Source organism: Neoarius graeffei, chromosome 17, assembly GCF_027579695.1.
Source record: "Neoarius graeffei isolate fNeoGra1 chromosome 17, fNeoGra1.pri, whole genome shotgun sequence".
NCBI lineage: Eukaryota > Metazoa > Chordata > Actinopteri > Siluriformes > Ariidae > Neoarius > Neoarius graeffei.
In genome coordinates, this window is record NC_083585.1 from 36,356,427 (window position 1) to 36,368,695 (window position 12,269).

The window sequence follows — 12,269 nt, forward strand, 5'->3', positions numbered from 1 at the left end:
AACCACTACACCGTCCTGCACCAATACAATAAATATTAATTCTGGTTACTTGCAAAACAGCAGGGTACACCCTATCCATGACCAAGCCAAAACTGACTACATGGTTGAGGCATAATCGCATTTTTTTTCTTCTGAAATCGAAGTTTATTGATTGCCCCAACAACTGCCCTTCGACATCAATAATAATTGAGAAAATAGGTTTACTGTTGGCGGCACGGTGGTGTAGTGGTTAGTGCTGTCGCCTCACAGCAAGAAGGTCCGGGTTCGAGCCCGTGGCCAGCGAGGGCCTTTCTGTGTGGAGTTTGCATGTTCTCCCCGTGTCCGCGTGGGTTTCCTCCGGGTGCTCCAGTTTCCCCCACAGTCCAAAGACATGCAGGTTAGGTTAACTGGTGACTCTAAATTGACCGTAGGTGTGAATGTGAGTGTGAATGGTTGTCTGTGTCTATGTGTCAGCCCTGTGATGACCTGGCGACTTGTCCAGGGTGTACCCCGCCTTTCGCCTGTAGTCAGCTTGGATAGGCTCCAGCTTGCCTGCGACCCTGTAGAACAGGATAAAGCGGCTACAGATAATGAGATGAGATGAGACCACTTATCCTCACACTTTCAGGCTGAAACTGATTATGCTGGTGAGGCTGCTGAGGCATAAACAAACCCTAGAAAAAGTAGCTCATTGACTGCCCCAACAACATCTCTCCATTATAAGAGAGTAAACAGGTTTTCTGTTGAAAATGCTGAAGTATTTGAAATGCATGAGGTGCACAATTTTGGATTTATGTAAAAATGATGGTTGCCATTGATTTATAAATTTGAATGAATCATCATAGAAGTTTAAACATATGCATAATTCTCTTATTCTCAAGAACAGAAACTGATCTACAAAATCAATATTGCATTTTGTTACTTTTTGACTTGCCAAAGACTAGAGTGAACTTCAGTGAACTGGTTAAGGATGAAGATAGCTGCAGTGGCTGTTCTGGGCCTGCTGGGGGCACTGTGTCCATGCTTAAGGGCACAAACAAGCAGTCCCTTAGATATTGTCTGGCAAGCTGCAGGTAAGCCCCTCTTGCTATGTACAACTTCATCAGTCTACATCTTTCTTTTTTTCCCCTTTTCTTTTTTGTCAATGGATAAATGAAACCCAAGGTTTTGGTGTTGCTCTCTCACATACAGCTAATTGGACTGGGCCTCTGCCCTGTGGAAGATGGGACTGTGAGTGTGCATATAGGAGGCCAAAAAGCTGTTGCTGTGTGACTACACCTCTTTTCCAGCTGGAGGAGGAAACCTTCATGCACATGGTGGGCCTATGGAAGAACTTGGAGAGTCTCAATAACCAGCTTAAGGAGGTTACTGGTAACACTGACTGTTTTCCTCACCAGTACACGCACTTGTCCATTCTAATTTGCCATGAAGTGCTTTTATTTACTAAAAAAAAAAACCTATATGTCCCTGTGTTTCTCCTCATTTTTTCAATACCAGGTAGACGTGATGTAGCATTTGTGGCTACAATGACACCTATGACTGAGTGTTTTGGACCTTTCAATAAGAATGTGCCCATCTCTTACAGCAATGTCTCACTCAACCAAGGCTATGGGTATAATCCTGCACTGGGTGAGCATCCTTTCAAAGAGAAAGAAAAAACCCCAAAGCCCACACACAAAAACATACAGAAATCCAGTTTGGCTAGAGTAAAAGCTGCTAAAAAATGTAAACTGAGCTGTCAAACTGATAGAACCTTTGCCAGATGGTAAGTTATTTTCCAGCTTCCTTATCACGTGACTAAACTGACGAATGAATGTTTAAGATTCTCTAATTGCTTTGTTATTTTCTTTTTAAAATGTTTATTCGGTGCAGCATTAACAGCAGTAAATCAGAAACTGTTTCAATTCTACCAGCATTCACGAGATGGAAAAGATGGTCTACCATTTTGAACAGCTCAGCCTGCATTACACCAGCTGGCCAGACCAAGCCAGGTTTTTCAGCAAGGACTGCAGTCCTTGTAGTGGAAACTAGTACTTTAAACCTAGTAGACATGGGAAGACTCATATCACATTTGCTGATTTGGGGAACAACAGAATATACAGTGGTGCTTGAAAGTTTGTGAACCCTTTAGAATTTTCTATATTTCTGCATAAATATGACCTAAAACAACATCAGATTTTCACACAAGTCCTAAAAGTAGATAAAGAGAACCCAGTTAAACAAATGAGACAAAAATATTATACTTGGTCATTGATTTATTGAGGAAAATGATCCGATATTACATATCTGTGAGTGGCAAAAGTATGTGAACCTCTAGGATTAGCAGTTAATTTGAAGGTGAAATTAGAGTCAGGTGTTTTCAATCAATGGGGTGACAATCAGGTGTGAGTGGGCACCCTGTTTTATTTAAAGAACAGGGATCGATCAAAGTCTGATCTTCACAACACATGTTTTTTGGAAGTGTATCTTGGCATGAACAAAGGAGATTACTGAGGACCTCAGAAAAAGTGTTGTTGATGCACATCACGCTGGAAAAGGTTACAAAACCATCTCTAAAGTGTTTGGACTCCACCAATCCACAGTTAGACAGATTGTGTACAAATGGAGGAAATTCAAGACCATTGTTACCCTCCCCAGGAGTGGTCGGCCAACAAAGATCACTCCAAGAGCAAGGTGTGTAATAGTCGGCGAGGTCACAAAAGACCCCAGGGTAACTTCTAAGCAACTGAAGGCCTCTCTCACATTGGCTAATGTTAATGTTCATAAGTCCACCATCAGGAGAACACTGAACAACAATGGTGTGCATGGCAGGGCTGCAAGGAGAAAGCCACTGCTCTCCAAAAAGAACATTGCTGCTCGTCTGCAGTTTGCTAAAGATCATGTGGATAAGCCAGAAGGCTATTGGAAAAATGTTTTGTGGACAGATGAGACCAAAATAGAACTTTTTGGTTTAAATGAGAAGCATTATGTTTGGAGAAAGGAAAACTCTGCATTCCAGCATAAGAACCTTATCCCATCTGTGAAACATGGTGGTGGTAGTATCATGGTTTGGGCCTGTTTTGCTGTATCTGGGCCAGGACGGCTTGCCATCATTGATGAAACAATTCTGAATTATACCAGCGAATTCTAAAGGAAAATGTCAGGACATCTGTCCGTGAACTGAATCTCAAGAGAAGGTGGGTCATGCAGCAAGACAACGACCCTAAACACACAAGTCGTTCTACCAAAGAATGGTTAAAGAAGAATAAAGTTAATGTTTTGGAATGGCCAAATCAAAGTCCTGACCTTAATCCAATTGAAATGTTGTGGAAGGACCTGAAGTGAGCAGTTCATGTGAGGAAACCCACCAACATCCCAGAGTTGAAGCTGTTCTGTACGGAGGAACGGGCTAAAATTCCTCCAAGCCGGTGTGCAGGACTGATCAACAGTTACCGGAAACGTTTAGTTGCAGTTATTGCTGCACAAGGGGGTCACACCAGATACTGAAAGCAAAGGTTCACATACTTTTGCCACTTACAGATATGTAATATTGGATTGTTTTCCTCAATAAATAAATGACCAAGTATAATATTTTTGTCTCATTTGTTTAACTGGGTTCTCTTTATCTACTTTTCGGACTTGTGTGAAAATCTGATGATGTTTTAGGTCATATTTATGCAGGAATATATACAAAATTCTAAAGGGTTCGCAAACTTTCAAGCACCACTGTAAATTATACCTTAAAATGTTCAAACGTAACTTTCATGAAACACTTTCCAAGCCAACAAAATCATAAACACCAAGCTGGAGGTATTTACATGATGTGACATATACATGTGCACAGGAACGTTCACGGCCCCACGTGCTGGCTTTTACTCCTTCTCCTACACGGTTTACTCTACTTTGGGTGCAGAAGGAGAGCGCATCTATCACAAGGTGCAGCTGATGAAAGACGGCCAGATGATAACCTCCTCCTGGGAAGACAACCGTGAGGACTCGGAGGACAGCGCCACACAGACGGTGCTCCTTCAGCTGAAACAAGGCAATCAGATTTATGTCGAGCTGGTGCTCGGAAGGCTTCTCTGTGCAGACACACAGGGCTACAACTCCTTCAGCGGATACCTGGTCTATCCACTCTTTAGCATGTAACAGACAAGTGTAGTAGTTGTGCAGCTCCAGCCAATAATGATAGCACTTGGAGCATCATGTTGACTCTGTATATCTAGAGAGTACGCAATATAACCTACACGTGACCAAGACTCGTTAAACAAAGCAGATGGTAATGTGCACGTTCCATTTAATGACATAGTAACTCATCAGTTCCTGTATAAAATATGTAATGTATTGTAATGATTTAGTAATGTGGGCAATGAAAAAAAACTTTAAATAAACTTCATAATGGTACAGTTTTCTTATTTTCTTTAATGTTGGTAACATACCGTACAGTATCACCCTTATAAAAAAAGAAAAACAGCAGCACAAAATCAGTGAATTTTATTTTCACAATTGAACAGAAATTCATGCCATAGGTATTACTTTCCATTCTGAAGACCTTTTGCAAGTAGGAGGTCCATGTATGCACCATCAATCAGGTCCTCCTTCTTCATGCCCAAATCCTGCATCAACTGGTGGGCAATGGCAACTCCTTCTTCTGCGCTCTGGTTTTCCCTCATAACTACCTATATCAACACACTGCAGTTAGCAGGCTGCTATTTGACACCACCCCTTCATGCATCTTGAACAGGCTCTACTATACCTCAAGCTCCATGAAGTCTCCCAGACCCTCCACGGAGTCCACATGTACTCGAGTCTGCCCCACCATATACAGACGTCTCTCCTTTTTCACCTGGCCCACCTGTCCTAAAGCATCTGACAGTACTCTCTATGCGAAAAAAAGAGAGAAAAATACAAAACAGAATAAAAACACAAGACGTCTCACCTTCCTGGGACTGAATGAATCCAGGTTATAATTCAAAACCAAATAGTCAAACCCAGTGTTTGCTTCATCTGGATTTTTTGGTTACCCCTGACCTCCCAAAATACTAGTGCATCTCAAAAAATTAGAATACCATGAAAAAGTTCCTTTTTTTCATAATTTAATTCAAAAAGGTAAACTTTCATATATTCTATATTCATGACATGTAAAGTGAAATATTTAAAGCCTTTTTGTTTTAATTTTGATGATTATGGCTTATAGCTCATGAAAATCAGAAATCCAGTATCTCAAATTATTAGAATATTCCCAAAGATCAATCAAAAAAAGGATTTACAATACAGAAATGTCCAACTTCTGAAAAGTATATTCATTTATACACTCAGTACTTGGTTGGGGCTCCTTTACCATGAATTACTGTATCAATGCGGTGTGGCATGGAGGTGATCAGTCTGTGGCACTGCTGAGGTGTTATTGAAGCCCAGGTTGCTTTGATAGTGGCCTTCAGCGTATCTGTATTTTTGGGTCGGGTGTTTCTCATCTTCCTCTTGACAATACCCCATAGATCCTCTATGGGGTTCAGGTCAGGCAAGTTGGCTGGCCAATCAAACACAGTAATATCATGGTCAGCAAACCATTTGGTAGTAATTTTGGCACTGTGGGTAGGTGCTAAGTCCTGCTGGAAAAGGAAATCAGCATCTCCAAAAAGCTCGTCAGCAGATGGAAGCATGAAGTGCTCTAAAATCTCCTGGTAGATGGCTGTGTTGACTTTGGACTTGATAAAATACAGTGGACCAACACCAGCAGATGACATGGCACCCCAAATCATCACAGACTGTGGAAACTTCACACTGGGCTTCAAACACCTTGGATTCTGTGCCTCTCCACTCTTCCTCCAGACTCTAGAACCGCGATTTCCAAATTAAATGCAAAATGTACTTTCATCTGAAAAGAGGACTTTGGACCACTGAGCAACAGTCCATTTCTTTCTCTCCTTAGCCCAGATAAGACACTTCTGACATTGTCTCTGGCTCAGGAGTAGCTTGATATTAGGAATGCGAAAGTTGTATCCCCTTTCTTGAAGATGTCTGTTCGTGATGGGTCTTGGTACACTGACACCAGCCTCAGTCCACTCCTTGTGAAGCTCTCCCAAGTTCTTGAATCAACTTTTCTTGACAATCCTCTCAAGACTGCAGCCATCCCTGTTGCTTGTGCACCTTTTCCAGCCACCCTTTTCAGCAATGACCTTTTGTGGCTCACCCTCCTTGTGGAGGGCATCAGTGATCATCTTCTGGACAACAGTCAAGTCAGCAGTCTTCCCGATGATTGTGATTGTGTGTACTAAACTAGACCGAGAGATACACTGTGTTCATACTGTTTTACTCAAACTCGAAATGAAATATTCTAATATTTTGAGATGGGTTTTTTTTATGTTTTTGTACTGTATGCCTTACTCATTAAAATTAAAATAGAAAAATGCTTGAAACATTTTAGTTTATGTGTAATGAGTCTATAATATATAACATTTTCACTTTCTTAAATAACTGATGGAAAATATTGAACTTTTTCACAATATTCTAATTTTTTGAGATGCACTAGTATGCTGGTAGGTAGACTGACTGTGTATGAATGTTCTTGTGTGTGTGTGTGTGGTGCCTTGCAAAGGACTGGCATCCCATCCAGGGTGTGCTCTGAATCCACTGTGACCGGAAAATAGCAGTCACTGAAGGTGAATGAATGTATCAATCAATCAAAATTTGAATGTCAAAACTAGTGAAGCTATACATTAGTATAAATATGGAGGTGATTATAGAAAATTGTGCGAGTTGATTGGTTGAGAGATTCAGATTATTTCTTGATAATCACCTCGAGTGACTCGGCAAAATGGCAGCTAATCGCTTTGTCACCGTAAGTGAGGAAGAATTACAAATTATGAAAGAAAATGCTGTTCCTAAAAGCACTAAAGATGCTACGAAGTTTGGTCTAAAACTATTCAAAGGTAAAGTGGAGTTGTGATTTAGTTTATCGATTTCAAAAGTATTTTATGTGACTTAAGTGACAAACCTGCGCGCATAACATTTGCATGTCGCTTTTGAAGTTTGAAATAATCACCTGTGTATTTATACTAAAACAATGATCTGCCTCAGGCTCAGTGAATATCCGTGAACAATAACAGAGACGAAGTCGAAGTTATTATTCATCAGGCTTGTAGTACTCAAGTCCGACTCGTGCACTAATTTTAAGGACTTGTGATTTGACTTGGACTTGAGCACTGACGACTCGGACTTGGACTCGTGCATTAACTGCATTCGGACTTGTAAATTGGAGATGAGGACTCGGATTTTTTCTTTAATTTTTGTAACATGCCATAATAATTTAGCATAAGATATTTATATCTACATTAATTTTTGTACTAATTTCATGCAAGAGTGTCACACCTGCACACCTTGGCGCGTGCATCAGATAGACTCTTGGGTGCGCTCCGGACAGCGCGCATGCCAAGTGGACTCTCACACACCGTAAACGACTCGCACCTGCACAGGATTAAGGTGCAATCAGTGCGGTAATATAAAGACTGAAAACTTTGCGAAGTATTGAGTTGTGTTCCTGACACATTACTGAGCCTTATTTGGTTTCCTGATCCCCGATTTCCTTTTTCTCACCTTTGATTCTGCCGAGTCTATGATAGCCTGTTTGTGCCTCGCTCGACCTATTGCCTGTTTCACTGTTTTACGATTTTGTCTGCCATTCTGGATTGTTTACCTGTCTTCACTTGTATTAATAAACACACCTTCTATACTTACATCCGTCTCCCAACCATCTCTGACAGAATACTTTGCGCTCCCTGACATTCATCTGTTCATACCGGTACGTCATGTTCAGGAACAAACTAATGTTAATGGCACTAAAACAGCCACCGTCAAATGGTGTGGTTGGAGTTTTGTTCTCGGACTCGACTCAAATTTTTTTTAAACGACCTGGACTTGAACACTGGGGACTCGAGATTTAGTGACTCAGCTACAACACTGTAATATTCACGGAGCCTGAGGCGGATAATTGTTAATTAATACACCACATGCAATGTACATAGGACATTTATTGTGAGTTAGATACCACAGTGCATGTTTTCAAATTAATAATAAACTGTGTACACAATAAGAACAGAACTAATTTTGATGTGCTTACACTCAGGCCTTGTGGATCGTTTGTGGGACTGATGGAGTAGTTGGACAGTTTGGGGCCACTCATATCTGGTCTGTCATAGAATATCAGCTGCCCACTTCCGTTCTGTAAGGTGATTAACAGGGACAGTACCGTAAAAAAAAAAAAAGTCTCAGGCACTGATTTTTTAGTACAAATTTTGTTATAGATTGGCATTTTATGATTTTTACATTATCAAGTCAGTACAAAAACATTTTAGGTTTCCAAACATTAGTTTTCCAGGACAAAATTAAACGCTATGGAAAAAAGTGTTTGTACATCTGTAAAGAAAGCAGCATATTATGTTAGAGACCATTTTTCAGACAAGGAAAACATAATAAATGCTGCTGGGTTTTGGTGCAAAATGAAGACGCGAGTGTGACAAAGTGTCCAGATGAACTGTGGCTGGTTCTGTAAGATGCTCAGTAAAACCTACAGCTCATTTCTTTATAAAACTGCACTCATCGGACCTGAGACTACTATTTTTTGAAAGGGTCGTCTCACACCAGATACTGACTTTGTTTCATTTATTATTGTTTACTGTATTTTATGGTATTTTTCGTGATCCAGTTTCCATCAAATCGTGTGCTCTGATTGGCTCGCGAGTGGTCCAGAATCCTACGATCCGGACCCCAATTACGGACCTTTGGCAACTCGCTCATTCGCAACAACAAACATAGTAGCAATTTCTTGTCAACATTTATTTTCGTATTTCTCAGTATAATAGCATTAATTTTACAGGATGGATAGCGATAACGACAGTGTTCACAGTGAAAGCGAGTTTTACTACCCTGATGAAGACGAAATAAAAGAAAACATTTCAGGAGAAAGCCGAAAACCTGTAACTGTTGCTAACGCCGAGCAAATCCAGAAGTTTATTGAGGAGCAAAGGGCAGAAAATACAACAAAAAAGACGACCTACGACCTCAATGTCTTTGGGAAGTTCTGTCGAAACCTAAATGAAGGTCGAAAGGTGGAAGACATGCCTGGTGAAGAACTAAACGTTGCTGTGCAACTTTTTCATGTCCGCAACAAAGAAAAATGGCGACGTGTATGAGCTGTCCTCGCTCACGTCTTTCCAGAGAAGTATCCAGCGCTATCTGAATCAGTCTGGCTCGAAACTAAATATCTTCAGGGACCCTGAGTTCAACAAGTCAAGAGAAGTCCTTGTGGCCCGTAAACGGCAGTTGGTCGAGGTTTTCGCAAAGGGAAACCATCCACAAGCAGCCAGGGCGTTGACAGAGGACAAAGAGGATTTGCTTTTTGACAAAGGCCTTTTCGGCAGCTTGTAGCAGGTTTGTTCTAAATATGGTTTCCCTTTCGGGCGCTCTCATTTTCTGTTAGAATTTGGTAAAGAAAAAAATAAATATATTATTTACCAGCTTAAAGTGCATATCCTGGACCAATTTCTTTTTTTTTTTTATATATATATGAAAGAATGTCCCTTTACACACTCATCCAGAAGGGTAATTTTGCACAAGGCCATCTGTCGACAGCAGAAAAAAATAAAATAACAAAACACGTCTGGAAAAATCCCAAGGGAGTCTGGAGCCAGATTTGTGACGTTACCTGTGGAAGCGCCAGCAGGCTGCGAGGGCTTGCACGGTTTCAGTGCACAGCCTGTGTAGACCAAATTTAGCAGCTAGCGATTTTGCATTGGAATATGGAATTGTCACCTGAGCGCAATGTGGGAAACGATGAGTACTAATCCCATCAAGATTGGTGTTGCTACACCCTCCTACGATACATCTGTTAACCATTTTAATTACGTGATAACGTTGAAGAAATTTGCAGAAAACCACCAGGTCGTTTTCTCATAAACAAACCAGCGCTGACGTAGGATTCAGAGGGAGGCGTCCCGCACGCGACGTCACCAAAATCAGCGTTTGCCGGGAAATCCAAATGCCAAGTTTTTTCAGAGGCGGACCAATTCGCCTCAAATGGCTTGATTTCAACTGAATTTTTCTGGTATTGCGCAAGGTAAAAAAAAATTGCAGAGAATGCAGAATGTTACAGATATTTGACCAAAGTTTAATATAAAATAGGAGAATTACATTGATCTTGCTCCTGAATTTACCCGGGATATGCACTTTAAGGTCGGTCCGTATCGTGAAATATTGTGACCGAGGTCTTGAAAATACTGACCGAGGCCTATTTTCAAGACTTCGGTCATGGTATTTCACGATATGGACCGACCTTAAGCTGGTAAATAATATATATTTATTTTTTTCGCGGTCTGGTTTCCATCAAATCCTGCGCTCTGATTGGCTGGTGAGCGGGTCCGTATCCTACAGTACAGACTCCAGTTATGGACCTCTGGCGACTCACTCGTTCACAACAACAATAAACATAGTTGTAATTTTTGTCAACATTTATCTTTTTTATAAGATTTATTTATAAGATTTTTATTAAAAATCTTATAAATTTTTGCCAGCATTTCTCAGCATAATAGCATTAATTTTACAGCATGGATAGCGATAACGACAGTCTTCACAGCGAAAGCGAGTTTTACTACCCTGAGGAAGAAGAAATAAAAGAAAACATTTCAGGAGAAAGCTAAAAACCTGTAACCGTTGCTAACGCCGAGCAAAAACATGGCTGAATCCTGAATGACTCAATTTTGTATAAATAGGGGACTACATAAGTGGCAAAATTTAGTTTTCTTCCTGCCATAGAAGTGCACTTGTATACTGAGGAGGAAGCAATTTGCATTACAGCTGTGAATGAGGGTTCAAAATGGCGGCTCGCCTTGGCTCGGCTTTCCCTTTCGGGCGCTCCCGGTTTCTGTTAGAATTTGGTAAAGAAAAAATAAATATATTACTTACCAGCTTAAGGTTGGTCCGTATGTTGAAATACCGTGACCTTGAATACTGACCTCAGCCCAGAGGGCCTCGGTCAGTACTTTCAAGACCTCGGTCACAGTATTTCACGATATGGACTAGGGGTGGGTATTGCCAAGGACCTCACGATACAATACGCGTCACGATACTTGAGTCACGATACTTGAGTCACGATACGGTACGCATCACGATACGATACTGCGATATATTGCGATATTCTACGTAGTTCACTGAAAAATGTAAACGCATTATGCATCTTAAAATCCGAGTTGTATGTACATCAGATGATAGTGATAATTCATGGGACAAACTGAGTCAAAACAATGTAATTCAAATTATCCATGCCATTTTATTGTAACTATACAAGCGCAAGTTACAACATATTTGCAGGAACAACACACTGTCTGGAACACATTGAAAAGTGCAGTGTGCATCTTAGTCTCCCTGAGCACAATGATGAAACAAAGTGCAGTGTGGGTCAGTGCCCACACACTGAAACTGAATTGAAACCTCAGTGAATCACGTTTCTTCTGAACTTTGAGTAAATACTCAAAATAAAATGCAGTGTCTCACACACACTAAAATTGAAAATGCAAAATAAAGTGCAGCTTCTTGCCTTTGGTCTTAAATGACAAAATTAAGTTCACAGTTACAGTAAGTCACATCACTGAAGTAGACGGGAGGACTTTGGCGCTGTCCAGTGTAGTTTGCTTCGGGTCGGGTTTCGGTGGCTCCGGCTGAGCTAATATGTCAGGGTGCTGTCGTGCTAAGTAAGTTCGCAAGTTTGTTGTGTTACCTGAATATCTAATTGGAGCGAAACAGGTTTTGCAAAGTGCGTACTCTTTGTCCAGCTCACTGTTTTTTTTTTCTCCTTTCCTTTGGAATCCAAAGTGCCTCCAAACATCTGCCTTAAAGTTCGGCGGCGTCTCTAGGTTTACATTAACAGCCATGCTTGCTTGTTTTTTTTTCCTCACTGCAACCACCGGGAAAAAAAGAGAAGACAAAGAGTGCCTTGCAGTGAGGTAGCGGCACAGCGACACCTTGCGGAGCGGAGGTGCGGAAGTCGTACTGGATTTACAACCCGTCTGAAACATGATTTATTATTTGAAAAAATATCGATATTCAAATTTTGAGTATCGATATTGAATCGGAAGACAAAGTATCGCGATATATCGCCGTATCGATAATTTTGCCCACCCCTAATATGGACTGACCTTAAGCTGGTAAATAATATATATGTCTCATCTCATTATCTCTAGCCGCTTTATCCTGTTCTACAGGGTCACAGCCAAGCTGGAGCCTATCCCAGCTGACTACGGGCGAAAGGCGGGGTACAC

The 12,269-nt window shown here is 40.9% G+C and overlaps 2 protein-coding genes across 3 annotated transcripts in view; one reads left to right on the forward strand and one right to left on the reverse strand.

Annotated features, from left to right (window-relative positions):
* The first annotated feature begins 949 nt into the window (after nt 1–949).
* Nucleotides 950–4,354, forward strand: cbln18 (cerebellin 18). The gene is made up of 4 exons (XM_060943503.1): nt 950–1,052; nt 1,171–1,350; nt 1,477–1,608; nt 3,803–4,354. Exons 1-4 carry the CDS (start codon nt 950–952, stop codon nt 4,105–4,107), a joined length of 720 nt encoding a protein of 239 aa, XP_060799486.1. The 3' UTR covers nt 4,108–4,354.
* A 6-nt stretch (nt 4,355–4,360) lies between these two features.
* The window catches only part of LOC132901619 (uncharacterized), a 117,261-nt gene continuing 109,352 nt past the window's right edge, over nt 4,361–12,269 (reverse strand). The window contains exons 5-7 of one of the 2 annotated variants that reach the window (XM_060944140.1): nt 8,078–8,179; nt 4,715–4,840; nt 4,361–4,637 (exon numbers count right to left, since the gene is read on the reverse strand). In XM_060944140.1, the coding sequence (XP_060800123.1) occupies nt 4,491–4,637; nt 4,715–4,840; nt 8,078–8,179 (375 nt within the window). In that variant the 3' untranslated portion in view covers nt 4,361–4,490. The remainder of the gene's footprint in view (nt 4,638–4,714; nt 4,841–8,077; nt 8,180–12,269) is intronic. The other variant, XM_060944141.1, reaches the window with a different exon arrangement.

Excerpts from the sequence above, each read along its gene's own strand:
- cbln18 (XM_060943503.1), top strand. The coding sequence starts at position 950 with ATGAAGATAGCTGCAGTGGCTGTTCTGGGCCTGCTGGGGGCACTGTGT. Across the intron at positions 1,053-1,170 it reads TATTGTCTGGCAAGCTGCAG|CTAATTGGACTGGGCCTCTG; the intron begins GTAAGCCCCTCT and ends TCTCACATACAG. Across the intron at positions 1,609-3,802 it reads TGGGTATAATCCTGCACTGG|GAACGTTCACGGCCCCACGT; the intron begins GTGAGCATCCTT and ends ACATGTGCACAG.